This window comes from Poecilia formosa, unplaced genomic scaffold, assembly GCF_000485575.1.
Source record: "Poecilia formosa unplaced genomic scaffold, Poecilia_formosa-5.1.2 Scaffold3, whole genome shotgun sequence".
Taxonomy (NCBI): Eukaryota; Metazoa; Chordata; class Actinopteri; order Cyprinodontiformes; family Poeciliidae; genus Poecilia; species Poecilia formosa.
This window is the reverse complement of record NW_006799942.1, coordinates 992,059-1,010,178: the sequence shown is the minus strand read 5'-3', so window position 1 is coordinate 1,010,178 and position 18,120 is coordinate 992,059. Positions and strand designations below refer to the sequence as shown.

Sequence of the window (18,120 nt, the reverse complement as noted above, 5' to 3'; positions counted from 1 at the left end):
TATTTCAGTTTGTTCATTTAATAGAAGAAAACTGTCTCCCATCCAATGTTTAACTGTGTCTAAACTCTTTGCCAAAGTGTGGAGTTTAGAAATTTCACTCTTTCACAGAGAGGTGTAGAGCTGCATGTCATCTGCCCAACAGTGATTAGAGAGCGATGTCTTCAAAAGCTGACACAACCAACCCAAAGGGCATCACAAATACAAAAAGTCACTGGAGGCCATTTAAAGCTTCACGTTTCCACATGTATAAAGATTGGATTGGGTCAGCATTCAAAACAACCAGCTGTCAGGGAACACATACATTACACGTATGGATTTTTGCTTTCCAAATATAGCTTCCTGATGCAACTGTAAACAATAGCACTGACTGTGAAATGTATACATATTGGCATATGTATATGCCAAGGGAGTAAAGCAGAGAAGTGATCCCATAAAGTAACTCAAAAACCTTTTGCATGGATCAAAGACCTTTTCCAAAAACATGGTAGCTTTCAAGTGGTTCATTATAAGCTCTTCATTCTCTCTGCTTATCAGAATAAAAATTATTTCCATTAGCTGTCCACCATTAGCCCTTGTTGTGTTGAAAAACTTTGCATCAATTTTCAGAGGCTAAAAATTCCACAATGCAGTATTTGTGTGTTACGTTCTGTTAAATATGGAAATCAAATTTAGCTGGTTAAACATCAGTCATCAGTGTGATTCTAAAGCCTTCTGATCCTAATTTCAAAATGTTACATGTTGCACTTTCAACGCTGCTCTTGCTGGTGTTCAGCCCAGCTGTGCAAACCTAATTAACACACACACAATCCAAACATCTGCAGGAGTCAGCAGGGGGGAATCAGACTAGTGAGGAGAAACAATCACTTCTCTTTTTTTGTTTCAAAATACCCCACTGACACCGGAAGGTGTTTGTATTTCTGGGCTGAACTGAAAAATGGTGAACCTTGCTAATGTATTTATGTATTTCTTCTAATTTATAGAAGAAGTGGGTTAGAGAAGTGGGCATGTGTTTTTATATTTAAATCTGTGAGTCATTCGCTGAGGAAAAGACATCTAAAAATGATTAATCATGTTGTTAAAGCAGGATGAGGCAGGTTCTTTATTTTGGATGAAACAATTTCCTGTTTTCCTCAAGCTGAGGATTAAGGCATAGAAATAAAATGGACATAAAAGTCATTCTATGGAAGTCAGCCAAAAAAAGGCGCAAGGTATTTGGAGTCTTGCTTTGATCAAGATATACTTCCAACAACATCAAAACAAAATGCCTCAACAATAAAGTCCAGGTTTACTTTTTAACTACCCACGATCTTCAACGCTTACCCTTCACAATAAGAGTCTTTATTCTGGTGAGAAACGTCAGTGTGAGCCACACAGCAAGTGAAAATACCGAAAGACGCTTTCAAATCATCTAAATTTTCCTTTCAGGCTTTTCAAACAACAATGTTACACACTGAAAGCTTGCAGAAAATTAAGAAATGTACCACTCACTGACAAACTAATTAATTTTCATTAATACATGTTTTTTTAAATGTAAAAGTAAAAATAAAAGGGAGTAATTTTAGTGTTTACCCAATGCTGTTCTTAATATAACAGCATGCATTGCTAAGCTTAGTTTTTAATCCAAGTCTCAGACAAAACACAAAGAAAAAACATCCAAACAGATAAAAGCTATACTGCTCACATGAACAAGCAAGAAAAATTAATACTCCTACAAAAATCAAGAAATATTTAGTTTTTGGCCCCCTTCTCATCCAGGTGTTTTCCACCTAAATGACACCATAGAGGTTTTGTTACATAAATAAATGAACAGAATAAAGCTTCCAAAAAAAAGTCATCTTTTTAGATGTCGGCGGAATCCGCTGGGATTAAGTGCAAGCAACTAAATACATTTTATATATACATATAGACATAGATATACTAAAAAGGTTCAAACTGGTAGTGTCAAAAACATCTGTATGATAATGGCAGTACAGATACAATCAGAAAAGGTTTTAAGGAACACTTAGGGCCCCTTTAACGCTCCAATTACCCTCATCCAAAGTCTTTATCCAATCAATATGTCAATCATGGAGAGCTCTGAAAGCTCTGTCCGTCAGGACAGCATCAGTATTTCTGTACTTTTTTAGTTATTGACAAATGCTGAGCTTATGTCATCACCACATTGTTGAACCCTGAAAGTTCAGCAACAGGCGAGGTGGAGGTAGGAAGTTGTGCTGGATTAACATGGACTTGTGGGAACCGAAGGGGTGTGTTTGCGTACATGAAGTCCAAGACTGCAGCTGCGGCGGTGATGTTTGGTACTTTCCACAGCAAGCACTGATAAATTACTTGCAGATGAATGTCCTTTGCTTGTTGTGCAACTTCTTTTAGCATGTGTGTTTTAGATATGTGTCTGTGTTATTCACACATCACACCCAAGCCTCTGGTTTCTGTTAGGTTCTCAACCACCTAATTTGTTCGCAACATTACTTTATAAATCATGAGCTTTGGTCCAGATGTTAAGCTGTTGTGGACAGCATTTCTATGTGCTTAAAGGAAGCCCTGTGGGCACATTAGGATTTTGTGATTTATTGATGGTAATTATGTGGACATGAATTAGAGGTAGAAAAGGGTGGGTCTGCGTAGGAAGAAAAGAGACTAACATGAGGGAGAAGAAAGAACAGAAAATGCAGATCTAACCAAGAGGAAACATTCTAATCGAATCTTAATATAGAAACCTTAAGATAATGCACTCTCTGTCTTGGTATGAAGTCGTCACTTAATTTGAAAGCATCCTTTCAGAATGAGGAGCCAGAATTGAGTAGATTACTCTATTGAACTGGGACACTGGGTGGCTTGGTGGGCAGAGCAGGTGCTCGATGTGGATACAGTCCTGGAAGTAGTCGTCTGGGTTTGATGTCTTTTCTGTCCCTTTCATGTCAAATGAGTGTTTAACAAACACTCATTTGAAAACCATAGGTTTTCAGTGACATTTCAACAATCAGCTGATATTGTCTTCACCTTTTCTCTTCTTGTTTTAATTCACCATGTTGTTTTCTGACATGTTGCCCCCTAAAACATTACTGTATTTTCTGTAATTTTGTTGTTCTCTTGGTTTTAATGAACTGCATGACATGTGAACACCCTGACTTACTTAGATACACCAAACCCTGCAAAAACGTTGTCTTATTGTACTGAATGTTGATTGTTTTAAACATAACCATCCAGATTGAGAGCAATGTTTCTGACAGAAACAGACCGAAAGGGAGTGATGCGAGTTAGAGAAGAAGTGTGTGGAAAGGAGTAAAGAGGAAGAACTCTGGTAGACAGACAAAAACAAGACAGAAAAAGAGCATGCAGTCATGGTTGAGGGAAAACAAAAAATTAGAAAAACAGCTGCCTAACAGTCGGCAGGATATCAACTGCCAGAACCAACTGCCAGTGTCAGATCCTCTCTCTGAGCATCTCTGGAGACGTTTAACCGATGCCAGCACTAATATGGCACACACAAACACACAGACATACATAAGCGCATACATCACATCACAGCGCAGCTCAGATTAGCTGTGATGATTTAAGCATCTCAGGCTGGCTCATTAATAATGGAACAATGTTTCTTTAAGAACAAAATGATGTGTGAATGTTTGCCTGTGTGGATTTAAAAATAATTCAGAACTTTTCCCACAAACTTTATTGTTTTGATGAGGATTTTATGCGGTAGAGCAACACAAAGTGGCCAAGAAAATGTGAAATGGAGGGAAAGGACATGTGTGTCATGCCTTTAGATTTAACCCTGTTTATTTTGATACCCCAAAATAAAATACTGTGTGACTGCCTGTCTTAATCACAAAGCAACTCCACCTGTGTGCTATTTAATCTCAATACACCGATTCTCTAAAGGTCTCAGGGGTTTTCTGGAGAACATCAAAGAGCAAACAGCATCATGAAGACCAAGAGACACTGAGGACAGGTCAAAGGAGAAAGTTTTAATCAGTTTAGTTTATAAAACAATATTTATAACATATTGAACAAACCAAAACATGGCAATCCAACTAATTTGACTACACAATAAGAACAACGATTAGCAGCCAAGAGGCCCATGGTTCCTCTAGAGGAGCTGCAGAGATCTACAAGTCAGGTGGGAAAAACCATTTGTGCTCTTCATACATCTGGACTTCATATATGAGAGGCAGAAAGAAAACAAGAAGTCCTTTTAGCTGGTCATGTGGATTAAGGTGCTCTTCTCAGATGAGACCAAAATGTAACATTGTGTACGTTTAACATTGTAGGTTATCCTGAATGGCAGCATCTTGCTGTAGGAAAAATCTTATTTGCTAAAGATTTCAGTCTCTAAAAGTGTAAACCTGGTAAAAAAAACAACAAAAAAAACAACAACCAACCAACAAACAAAAAACAACAAAACCACATAAAGCTGAAACTGTAGTTAAAGGTGGTTCTGCTAAATATTAACTCATGAGGGCTGGCTACACATGCACACCACACTTTTCAGATATTCATCTTTGAGAAAATGCCTTATTTGTGGTTATATGACACAGATCATGACCGGGGTATGAATGCTCATGCAAACCACTGACTGCAGAGTTGGGCTCATATTCCACCCAAGGATTTGTACAAAAACAGAACCAGCATCAGATCAGCAGAAGTTGTCTAGTTCATTAAGTATCATTTTAAAAAGCGCAAGTAAAGCCACCAAATGCATCATGTCCATTAAAATCCTAACCCGTGCTCCCTAAACACTTATTGTACTCCCCCCAGTTTTAATGGGCAGTGCTTATTTTCCAGATTTGGACAAACGAAAAGCAGATGTTTTTCAGAGTAAAATTTATTGTTTTGTTTAGCAAGAACTGCTCCAGCAGAACACATAAAATCAGCCGTAAATATGTTGTCGTGGCACATTTTTCACAAATACACAACATAAACACTTCATCAGAGCGAATGACACTGAAACCTGAACCTGTCTCATCTCACTAATTCTGCCTCCCTGCTGCTCCCCTGAAGCCCTCTCAGCACGAATCCCTCCAGCTCTGCTTCACCTCCCCCATCATCCCTGTCTTCTGCTTCATCTCCTCCCTCCTCCTCCTCCTCACTAACTACACCTTCTGCCACTTTCACCCATCCATCCGCTCACCCATCACTCCTCCACCTCCTCCTCCTTCAGCCTTGTTCTTTCCCTCAGAGTCCAGAGCCGCCATCAGATCAATACTCATAGAAGTTTCATGAGGACAGACCATCCAGTGTTGCTCCACCATGAAATGTGAACGGAGGAGAAAGAGAAAATAAAGAAAAGAGGGGAATAATAGCAAAAAAAACCTGGTGAAATCTGAAATATTTTGCGATCAGCTTCAATACAATTGTGTTTTTCTCATCATCTTTTGGGAGTACAGAAACAAAGGAATCCACAGATGGGGGAAAAAGGGAGGGAAAAGGCAAAGGCTAAAACTGGGTGGGTGAAAGGACAAAGAGGACTGATGTAAAAAGAGCAGAAGGAGGAGGAGGAGGAAACGAAGAGGAGGTGTGGTGATATTGATTCTCTGGCCAGCCAGCAGTTCAATACCACTGAATTATTGCTTCATTCTTCCCCTTATGAGATGAGATCTCTTTCTCCTGAGCTCACCGTCTCTACGCAGTTGTACATGTGTGTATCTGCATGCGTGCACCACTGTACTGTATGTGTGATCTACTTATGAGGGGATCAATACTTTACAATCTGGTTTTAAAAGTCCATCTGTCTTTCTGGCGCTGTATCTCTTTTACTACACTTCAGCTTCTTATTGTCTCCCTTTGAGACGGCAAAAGTGAGGCTCAAATGTTTGAAAAAGAGAAAGAAAGTCCATTTTTTCCCAAAGTTTCATATGCTTTGCTCAAAGTTTCCTGTCCTCGACCTAGCTTTAGATTTCCTATCGCGGCTCTGTTTCCTTTATCTGTGTTAATGTTGGCAAGTGTAAGCATTTATTGATTGTCACTTTGCACCGTTGAGTGTGTTTACAGCAGTGTGTGATGTGGAGAATGTTAATTTTTCCCATCAGGCGGATGAAGCAGCCATACGGCACCATATTTACGTGTGTGTGTGGACTGTTTCAGTGTGGTAGACCATCTGTTAACCAGACTACTCACCATCTTTCTCTCGTATCAGTCTGATTTACAATTACTTTCAACTCCTGCCCCTGTTTGAAAGTGTGTGTGGCAAGTTGTGTAAGACATGACCCTGCTGGTGTGGCGTTCAGCGCTGCTTTTCACATGTGTGTGTGACCGTGAGCATGTTAAATTGCGCAGCCCTCACACCCAGAGGCAACCACAGCAAGAGGACTGAAAAACCACAAGTAGCCAATCAGCTTTCACTGCCAGGACCTTCCTGAGACAAGTCAACCTTGAGGCGGGGTCATGCAACCGTAGTAACGGATCGTGTTTCCTGGGTCGCATGTTGAAGCGATCAGCCAATCGCCAGGTCACCAGGGGTCACCCCCGTCCAATAGGAGAAGGAGTTGGATGCCAGACGGACCAATTACCTGCTGGTTAGCCCCAGGGTTGGTCTAAAAATGTTTTAGAAGAATAACACTAAAGCAGGCACACATGCAAGTTTTGAGAAAGCACTGTTTAAAACCATTTCACACTGCCAGCAAAACAAAAATTACAGCATCATCCAACTGAAACATTGTTTCAATTCTGCTCCAGGTCTGGAGTCACTGCTGGTATTTAGTATCGACAAGTGTTGGTGGATCTGCAGAACCCTCTACGAAAACACAACCCTTAGTGAAGACAATGCATACAAAATATATACAGAAACACTGAAATAAATGGCTGTTTACGCTACTAAATGATTCCTAGTTTTCTTATTTCTGTTTCTGATATGAAATGACTCAGTTATAATAAAGCAAGCTTAGGAACAGTTGTTATTTATACATAAATAAGTACATAAATGACCATTCTTAATAAATAATGGATACATCTTTCTCAACATAAGATTAATCAAGCATAATAAAGTTCTGAACAGCATTTTGCATTTTTTTCCAATGCAAAGCCATACAACCTTCTTGCTTTAAATGTGTTATTTATACACATTTGTATTTAAACAAGTTTTATCACAAGTATTTGGCCTCATCATCAGTATGTAAAGCTTTCCCAATCAGGTCTTGGGCTAAATTTTAAACAAATACCTTCAACATGTTTCCAGAAACTCAACTGGATGTTAGCATGGACAAGAACCGCAGGAGATTTATATTGCAGGAAATGAAACGGCAACAGCATTTGTGGGACAGAGTTTTAAAACCTTAGCTTGGTATAAGAAATATTTTATAACCACAATAGTTCAAGTCCATGCAGTTTTTAAGAGGGATAATGTATCAAACTGTCATTGCAGCATCAATGTGTGCAATACAGCAATCCCATAAGACTGCCTACATTCAATATTTGGCTGTCTATAATATATTACATACCATGCATTATGCATTAATATTCTGTGTGCAGGTAATATATATTTGGCCCATTAAATGGAATTTCACTGCCCCGATGCCAAAACCCACTTCAAGTTTTACTGAAATGTCAAGAAAGGAACTGGAAGTTTGACAACAAATCTGGGTCAATCACAAATCAGATTGTCTTTGCAACATTAAATAAGAAAATTCCATCTGAATGTTTTCCAAATATTTCATATCCCTATAGTCTCATTGTTAATTTGATTTGTTTAAAGTTATAAATTTTAAAACCACTGAATTTGTGACTTAGGTCTGACATGTGGCTTGGTTTTCTAAAAAAAACCCCTCTGTGCTCCTTAAAGTTTAAGAGATCTCTCATGATTTGTTTTTTTGTCATACTTTGTGCACAACATAACCCTAACTCATGAGTGTTAGGGTAAGTCTAGAAACAACCCTAGAAACAAAAATAAAATCAATATGTCATCACAACATCAATACTGTGTTTGATAAACATTTCAGTGTCAGTTTTTTCCTACCGTTGCCACATGAATTACTTGCAAAGTGTTTTAAGAACGCATGTTTTCTGTATTACGGTTATTATAGCTAAACCAAACCAAGACAATCAATTTAAAATATGCTGAGAAATTGGCCTCAGACTGGAATGACCACTCACAGCAGGAAGGCTAATAAAAATGACTTACTCAGTGCTGTTCTGATAACTTCTTATAATATAGCTCTTCAACTAAGAACAGAACACGATAAAATGTGGACAAAACTCTACAGAAACAAAAGTCAGCCACAATGTTGAGCTGAGTTGATCTTTATAATCAACAGCAAAAAATAATCAATGAAAACGAGAAAGTCAGGAACATAGTTTGAAAAGAAATATTATTTCTTCCAAGTTTTACACAAGAAAGCAGACTATTTATTGTGGAACTAATGCCATTACTACTTAACACGTCATCCTTATTGATCAGGTTTAAATCCTTATCTTCAGCTAATAGATGGAGTCATTAAATTTCCACTGCCTCAAAGTGTTTATACAGCAGCAAATACTTCCTTTCTCCCCCCTGTTGACGTCATCATTATGGTGTGTTGGAGCCATGTTGAGCAGCGGATCAATACCAGACATAACATCACCTCCATTCATTTCCAGGTATACGTTTAAAACAGACCAACACACACATGCTTTCCTCCTTCCCCGTCTTCACTCAGTTCAGCAGGAAAACACTCATTCACAGTGAACAATCCACTCAGAAGTCACACACTCCTTTTCAACATTGTGTGCAGTTTGTGGATGCTGCATGTGTGTGTTTGTGTGTGTGGATGTGTGTGTTAGTAAACTGGGTGTTCTGGATGATTTCACTAATAGTTTCAGCATGCAGGCATATAAAGAGCAGACTGTTTAATTGTAGCTGGTTTTTAACGAGCCTCTGATTATGGCAACATTCTAACGAGTGTGGGTTGTTAATGTTGACTAATCTGCAGTCATTAGTTCAACACTGTCTGGCCTGAGAGTGAACTGCAGCTCAGAGATGGCATTCAGGCACACACGTACAAAGGCATTTTTTCAAATACAAAAGCAAGCTCGCATTTCCAAGAAGCAACTCTGGACCTAGAAGTTAAAAACCTAACGTCATTCAGTCAGCAGCCTTTGCAAAAGTGCTTGTACTGTCTTCGTTGGACTTACCGGTGTATATGAACCTTCCTGGTGTCCCTTTGCAGAACTGTTTGGACTTGTAAGACAGAGTGACCTCTACGACCCCAGGGATGTGTCTGGGAGGTGTCTGCACCCGAATGGCATGTGGCGTAATCAGCTGCAGGACAAGGAAAAAAAGAGTCAGTGAACAAAGACCAGATTTGACCATCAACATCTCAGATCTCAAGTTTAAAGTGTTCGAGTCATGGATGACTGAAACTGACAAAGACAAATTTGTTTAAATGCCTCCTTTGCAATGTTACCGCTGCGGTTATCAAAGCTTCACTAGGATGTTTCCAATTAACAGAATATCCCCGTTTATACTGGAGGTTTCTGAACCATCGGCTTCAGCCTCGCCTTAACGAAGGAAACACCATCAGTGTTTTCATGGGCTTATCAAAGGATGCAGGTATGAGCACTGCTGAGTCTGCACAGGACATTTTATATGAAACAAGTCTCTGTGCACTGATTTTGATGAGCATCTTAGGGGGGAATCTTTTGGGAATCCAAAATTTTTCCCATTTTTGCCAAATATGATGCATACGTTTTCTTTTTGGTAGAGTAAAAACTACATCTAGCATTTAATCAGCAATGAGAATAACTTAACTTCCCTCAGTCTGTAAGTAACCACCCTATATGTGCAATTTGGAGGTGTAAATGTTTCTACTGATGTGGGAGCTCTGTTTACGAGGGTTCCAGTTCATACTGTTCTCTGTGTAATGGGAATGATTGTGGCTTTGTTTCACTGATGTAGAGATGTTGGATCTTTTGAGTGGCTTTGTGAAATTCTTTCAGCTGTAGCCAGAACATGGGCAGCACAGGCACACGTGTATGCAATGTAAATAAACCATAAACTGTACAAAATGATCTTGATTAAATAAAAAAAAATGACCTGAACAGCTTCTGCACATCATCCTGGAAGGGAAAGCCATTATTTTATAAGGGGCTCTGTGCTTGTGTGAAACTTGATTTATATATTTTGGTAGCTGTGTTGTAATTGCACCATCAAAATGCCTGCTAGCAGCCAGGTTTCCACTAAACTAATGATTCTGTTGCATCCTAAAAGCAAACTTAAAAAAAATAGGCAAGAAAGTATGGCGGCCATAACAAAATAATTTTCTTGAGCATTAAGTGTTAATTAATGTAATAATGATAGAAATTTGGACAGTTTTTTTTTTAAGTGATTATAATTATTTTAGGTCAAGAATCACTGACAAAAATTAAAACCTTTTAAAATGGCACAAACTAAGGTATTTATTTTTAAATGACTACGTTTTTTGCATTCATTTTTATTTAACTGAGCATTAGCGGGTGCATTTATTAACCTTTGAGGCACTTGAAACCAAACACAAAACAAATAGTTTCAGCCCTAATGCAGAAGACTGATGCAAATATGGTTGACAATTGTTTCCTTTTTTACTCTTTTAGTTTTAATCAATACAGGCGAAACAGACAAAAAGGGCACACAGATTTAATGTAAAAGCATTTTCAACTGTTATGGCCCAGCAGAACTTCCAGCTTGGAGATTTTTGCTCATGTGACAAGAGCTAAAATAGTCGAGTGCAGTCACAATCTACAGGTAGGAAACAGATGAATAAAAACTGGAAAAAATGTGCAATAATATCCCACACACTGATGTAGCCCAACTGTATTTTCCTGCCTCGGAATCAATAACCAGGTTGAGTGCAAATGAAACATTCGTCTGCCAAAAATCCCTTTGAATACGGCCTGAGGAACGCTCAGAGAGCTGAGTCAGTTTGAACTGAGACTCTGTACACATGTTAGTTTGCATAAGTGCAGCTCTCAACACTGTAAACAAACCCCTTAGCCCTTAATAGACACACACATATGCACACGCACACACACCCATTCCTGTATGTACACACACACACAACTGTACAGAGACACTGTTGTTGTTGGACGGCAGCCACGGTCACTCGGCGCACACCGTGAGTGGAGTCAGAAGACAAATAAACATTTTGTAGAGGAGTGGGGAAAACTGTGATAGTGTGTGTGTGTGTGTGTGTGTGTGTGTGTGTGTGTGTGTGAGTATTCAGCCGATGGCTATCAACATGTGCTGATTTGATCAGTGCTCTGAAATAAAGAGGGAGAGGGAGAACGGGTGAGGAAGGTAGAGAGGGGCGGTGGTCTCTGGTTGGTAGGGACTCATTAGAGAGGTAAACATCATTTAGAGAAACATTAACACACACACGCACACACGCATGCGCACACACACACACACACACGCATGCGCACTCTCTCTCTCTCTCTCCCTCTCTCTCTCACACACACACAGTTCAGAGCCAGATGATGGAGAAAAGCATGTATTCACATTGAATTACTTCCAACAGAGCAATGACTGGAGCTCACAGCTAAAAGGCTGAAACAACGCAGACAGACTGATGAACTGACCTCGCTCCAAACCAGCATGGTACCAAAGATAACTTGGAGGCCGTCAAAGAAGTTGTCTCCTATGATGATGACTGTAGCGCCCCCTGTAGTCCACCCCTCGCTGGGACTGATGGCCTTAATGCAGGGAGCTGCTCCTGGAGGGGAAACATTTTAAACAATGACACATCACTTTGATCTAACAAGCTTCTGAAAATACACAGTTGTAAAATTGTTTCACTTTTATGAAGAAAATATTGCACCTCCTTACAGAGCATAACGCATAAAAAGTAAGAGACAGAAACCTTTTGAACAGCATTTAATTTTAACACAGCAAGCAATGGTCATTTTTTAAGTTTTCATCTGCCAGTACAGGTTTAAACCAATTCCAAATTCACTTTAAGAACTATATTATAAGAAGCTGCTCTATATACAAGTCAGTGTGTTGAAAAATCTGCTCAACCAGAATTTTAATTAAACCCTTTTTTAATTATCTGTTTTGTCATCAATCATGTGATTGGATTCATTTGGATAAGGGTAAACATTTTATAAATGTCCAAGGTGGTGTGGACAAGACCTGAGTTTGTTCATCCAAAAGTTTGACTGACGTCAGATTTCAGCTGACATAAAAACACTCACAGATGGCTCAACGTGCATCATATTACTTCAAACAGAACAGAGCAGAATTAAAGCTTGATGTCGCTTTAATTCTGACTATTGTTAATTCCAGCATATTTGATCTAATCCCAAAGGATAACAGCAAAAGTCGGCCTGTCTGTCAAAAACCAGCTCTCACTCAAATGTAAGTGTGCGATTATCAGCATTCAGCTGAATTACAACAGCTCTGAGTCTGGGTTTGTTCATGAGAAAAAGCGTATAATGATATTAGACTAGAAACACACACATGCACAGCAGCACACCATGCACTGTGTGTGCTGTAAGTTGGATTAGCCAGATGGAGGGGTAGGAATCACCTGATAGGATTAAACCATCAACCATCTGGCGGCCATGCTGCTCACACACACACGCATGCACCCACACACACAGGCTGGTGTTACCGTGTTCTAGGTAAGATGGGGTTCCCTCCACGGGGTCGAGCCTGCGGGCCCGCCGGCCGTGTTTTGAGTTGTTGTGGACAAACATATTGTCAGAGACTGCCAGGACATGTCCTTCCACGCTCACCGTAGTTGACACAACCACCTAAGGAAAAGCAAGGGGGTGGGATGAGGAGATAAAAGAGCAGGGAATCATAAAGGAAGCAAGGAAAAAATATATAGGAGAGAGGAAAGAGGTGAGAAGTGAGGAGAGGACAAAAAAAAGAGAACATCGAAAGTCAACAGATTGTCGCAAAGAAGAGTTTAAAGCATTAAGCTGTGAAAAGCTCCTTAAATGTAGCCAGTTATCACCCTCAGTACACACTAAGTCACTGTGGCTGCAGGTTTGTGTATGAGTGTTCATGATGGGTCCAGCCTTTAATTATCTCCCAGGGAAACAGAGCTGTCTTTTTCTGGTTCCACTACAATAGAGCTGCACAATTAGAGGTGCAGATATGGTCACACACTTGCTGCTGTTTGACTCTGCCTGGTCTGTCTCACTCCCCTTCACACACTCACATAAAAACCGCTCTCTCTCTCTCTCACACACACACGTACATGGTAATAAATCTATCAGTATCTTCTGGGCATCGCGTATATCCACTCAACCCCAAGTGGTGTCTTCCTGATTGTGTTGCAGCCATGAAGATAAGGAAATAATAATGACTGCACTGTCTTAAATCTTACCCACAACCCCTCACCTCATTTCTTTATCCTACTCCCCATCCCCCTCCCTTCTGACTCCCTGATTTGTGGGTATATTTATGTTATGACTAGTCAGGGGTCAGGAACTCAAGCTTCCTGTAAAGGCACTGATAGCTTATTTACTTACACACATTCCTGTGCTTATGTGTTGTGACAGCCATAAATTTATGTATATTATTATGTGTTATGTCCATTGTAAACAAGGCAGGGAGGGCAAAAAAAGCCAAACAAAGACAAAGAAGGCTTGTACCTGGAACCTTCTCATGTCTCTTGGGTTCCCAGCGTTCTTTAAGCAGTTCTGGTTGCACTTGAGGAAAAATTTAAGGAAAAATCTGTTGAGACAAAAAAGGTAAAAGCACAAAATTTGTTTAACAAAGTTATTTTTCTCTTAAGGATCACAGTCTCAAACATGTGCAAAGAAGGAAAAAGAGAGAGAATGAAATCAATATTTTAGAGTTCCTGGAACTGAGAATGAATCTGCCAGTGACATTTATTTTGTTTTAGTTCTTATATCTGTAGGAGCTGCTTTGAAATGGCAAATAAAGACATTGGATGATGGCTTAAAAGAAAATGAAAAGGAGCAAATCTGAGGAAAACCCAGAAAAAATACATGACATGAGAAAGTTCAAGTTTGAGAACATGTTACATTCAAGATTTGTGAGTGTAAAAGCACAAAAACTGTGAAAAGGCTTGTTTCACTAAAAAAAGCTTCTTGCCCTCTTTACTTTTTATAACATGTATGTATATATAAACCTATAGTTGCTGTGTATAGCCACAATTTCCTGCAAAACTATACAAACCAGCTGAACTCTCTTATATTTTGTTAATCACACCTGTCATTATTTTATTTAGACTTTTAGATGAGAGACAGATTTTAGATTTTTTTGTGAAAAGCAAATTAATAATTGCTTTTCACAGTTTTTATTTTCCTCACAAATATCTAAAAAGTGTGTTGTGCATATAGGCTGTTGACAATGTGACTGACGTTGCAAACCTCTCTCTTTAGAAGCTGTTTATTTTGATGGATTTTTACTTCACTATTACATCAGCACAGACAAAGATCTCATGACATATCTCAAAGTTTTTACTCTGAAGGTGAGTCCTACATATTAACTCTGCTGTACAGACATGAATCATGTACACTTGGGAAACTTTGGCCATTTAAAACAGAACCACATGTTTATGAATCTGTTTTACAGAGTAAATCAAACTCACAGATGGCAGTGGACAATGCAAACCAGCTGGCCACCTTGGCAGAAGCATCAACACACACATCTCCATGTTCAAGCAACAATAATCACAGAAATATTTAGACTGAATTCAAACACATTTCGAGTGTACAGTCAGTCTTTACCTTGCATCACAATTAGGTATTTTCTATAATCTATGGACGATATTAAAGAATGACCCACAACAAAAGCATAAGAAGATATCAAGCAAAAAATGAAGATGACTGACGAAACAATAAATGAATCGGTTAGGCTTCACTGCAACTAGGATTGCACTTTGACTCTATTATTTGGGGTTCCATAAAATTTGTTCAACTTTTAAGATTTTAATATTAAAATCTCCATTCCCTCGTGACCGAGCCCGGTGCTTCAATGTTATAAATATGACAGCCTTTGTGTTGGACCGGCAGGATAAAGCAGAGGTGTGCGATCGTGTGCATGTGCAAACATGCACTCAGCTTGTATGTGTGTGACGGTGCAGCGAAGCTCAGTGGCAGGTCCGGGTGTAAAACTCTGCATTAACGAGCTCAGGCTTCGTTAGAACAGCGGCGCTGGGATCCTGAATGCCTAATTATACTGACCTCTCACCCCTGGGTGACAGCCTATCACAGCGGAGGACAGCCACGATGACCCCAGCTGACCTCTCACTGTCTAGTCCTCCTCACAACACTAGCATAGCGTTAACACGGCCACCTCGGCTGACCCTTCTATTGTAGATCTGTGTGTAAAAGGCGACTGGGAAGCTCGCACACTCACCAGTTCATGTTTCTAATACACTCTAGAATAGGAGCCGTAGGAAAAGTTTAGCTCTAGGAGAAAGTCTTCTGCTGGAGGTAGTTACAGTAAGTATGAACTTAAATGTCAAACATAGTAGTAAAGAGAAACTTGATAACAGAATAAAAAAACAAAACACTGATGTATTTTCTCTTGACATGATCTACAAAAATAAAAACAACTACAGTTGGAATTTTCTATATTTATCTGTAATACCAATTTTAGAACTGGTTTTGGTACTTTGGTCTTTAAATATGTGGTGAAAACTTACCTACAGCTGACAGTAACAGGATGTATGAAAACCCCAGAAAGTCAAACAGTTTGATAACTGTTTACAGCAAAGTGTTCTTCATGCAGCCTTTAATTTGCCAAAAACCAGAGCACCTTCTTTCAAATATGTCAACTTTTACACAGGACTTCACATGTCTTTCTTTTGAATGAGAAAGTCGTTGTTTTCACGTTTCCATAAAGGCCAGATATGTGAACTGTGAGACCAATAATTTCCCTGTTGATACAGCATTCCACCTAAATCCTCAGCTACTACAGAAATAACGCTGGCCTCTTGGCTGCTTCTCTAAATAACAATCTGCTTGTCTCAGTATAGGTGGATGGCCATGGATTGTTTCTGTGTTAAGACGATGGATTGCAATGTGCTTTATCAGACGTTTCAAGCTTGCGAAATAATTTACAACCTAGCCATGTATTATTCTCCTTCCCAACTTTATCCCTGACCTGTCCACTGTGTGACCTCATGATGCAGTTTGTTTACTAATGTTCTCTAATGAATCTTGCTTTACTAGAACAAGTGCAAGAACAATGCACAACACAGCAGGCTTTTAACATGCACTACAAAACATCTACTTGAGGCATTAACATGAGGCAATGCAAAAAAAAATAAAATTCCAATATTAGATAAAGCCTAGATGAGGATTTACAGAAGTGTAGACCTTAATATTATGATTATCTGTCTTATCTCTGAGATGTCTGATCAAAATCTTGATTTTCTCATTGGCATGTTGGTTTTAGGGGCTCATTGCTGCCAGAAACAAACTTTGAAGTTTCCATAGCACCTAAGCTTTACATTCAATCTGCAAGAGCCATAATGGTGTTGTTATGTCGATGTACTATATGCCAACATAACCTTATAGTAACGGTTTTGTTGTAAGGTTTCAATCTCTTTCAGCTCTTTCTCTTACTGGTATCTTTGTGCATCAAAAAGTAAATGATTTTTGCAGAATGGTAGAGAGGCTTCAATGAAAATATCCTGAAATAATACAAAAATCTGGTGAAAAAGAAATTTCTATTGCTAAACAAATTCATAATCCAAATAATTTATCATTGGTTACCAATCTACTTTGAGACTCGACTCGCCTGTGAGTGTTTCCTCTCATTGATATTGGGCTATGTCCTTTAGATCTTAATGCATTGTAAGGGTATCCCTTTTCCTTATCCACTTGACCCCAGATGGCCCAATCAACTGTGCTATAAAAAGGCCGTACAGTGACATCCATTCAGACACACACAGACACTTTGTGTGAATTGATTAGCTGGTCCAGTCCCTGGTCGTTAAGAGGCTCCCAATTAAAAGAGGCAATTATGAGAGTCTGGCTGATGAAGGGGGAGGGGAGTTCAGTCCCCATTTATCTTGTGGCTCACTCCTCCACCCCGTCGCCCCATCATGTTCAAGTGATAACAGCGCTGTTGACCTTTGGTACAGAGAGTACCACACTCTGAGCGCTGACCCAGGACCAGTCTAACTGGACCAAAACACACACAGCCCATCTGTTCAGGAAGGAGTGAAGCACAGAAAAAAAACTATTTGGTTCTCATGGATGTTGTGATTGCTAGTTAAATAATTGTTTAATAGAATAAAGAAAAAAGGGAAAATGTAAAGTTTGCCAAAGTCTTCATTCGAACTGACAAAGTGTTGAATATGGGATGCTTTAAGTACTTGACCAATAGTCTCTAATATTTCCACCCAAACAGAGAAACAACAACAGCTGCCTTCACAATAAAATACATGTTTGGAAACTAAATGTTTAGATTTATTGTAGAACATATGCATGTCCAAGACATCTAAGGAATCAACTGCTTGTTACAGTTCTGTGATCCTTTCACAAATTGTAAGTTACTTTTGAGGTCTGGTAAGCACTGCTTTGTCGGCTGTATCCATTTTGTCCTGATAATAAAATCACCTGTGCTGCTGTTATAGAGTCCGTTAGCTGTAGAAATGTAGCAAACAACTGGATGCTGTTTTCTCATCCTGTTAGCCTTGGTGTATCGGTGCACAGCACAGAAACATCCATTATTCAGAGGCTGAGATGGCAATTATGGCTCAGAGCACAACTGACATTAATATTTAATATGTAGGACTAACACAGACCTGAGAGAGAGAGAAAGAGACAGAGAGAAGGATACACAGTAAGGAGGAAGAGTAAGAATATATGGAGTGTGTGAAGGAGAAACAAGGATTATGGAAGTTTGTTTTGACCACGCTGATGTCTTTAAGGAGTTACAATACCAAGAAGGCAGTTGTGAAATGTAGGGGGAATTCCAGCTCAGTTACTTAAAAAAAAAAAGGTGTGAGTGTCTAAGACTGAATGTGTATGTCCGCTTAATTCCCTAAAGACCTGCTACTTTACTGAGCCAGGAATAACAATCCTGCTTCGGAAGAGAAAAATCTCTCGAAAACTGACACACACACACACGCACTCGCACGCACACACACACACACACACACGCACACACACACACGCACACACACACACGCACACACACACACACACACGCACACACACACACGCACACACACACACACA

The 18,120-nt window shown here is 39.4% G+C and overlaps 1 protein-coding gene across 1 annotated transcript in view; it reads right to left on the bottom strand.

The window, feature by feature from the left end:
• Positions 1-18,120, bottom strand: part of LOC103141892 (EBF transcription factor 1) — a 100,055-nt gene that overhangs the window by 18,311 nt on the left and 63,624 nt on the right. Inside the window, exons 6-9 of the mRNA XM_016672847.1 lie at positions 13,549-13,630; positions 12,558-12,699; positions 11,524-11,657; positions 9,103-9,229 (exon numbers count right to left, since the gene is read on the bottom strand). Coding sequence (XP_016528333.1) covers positions 9,103-9,229; positions 11,524-11,657; positions 12,558-12,699; positions 13,549-13,630 — 485 coding nt within the window. The remainder of the gene's footprint in view (positions 1-9,102; positions 9,230-11,523; positions 11,658-12,557; positions 12,700-13,548; positions 13,631-18,120) is intronic.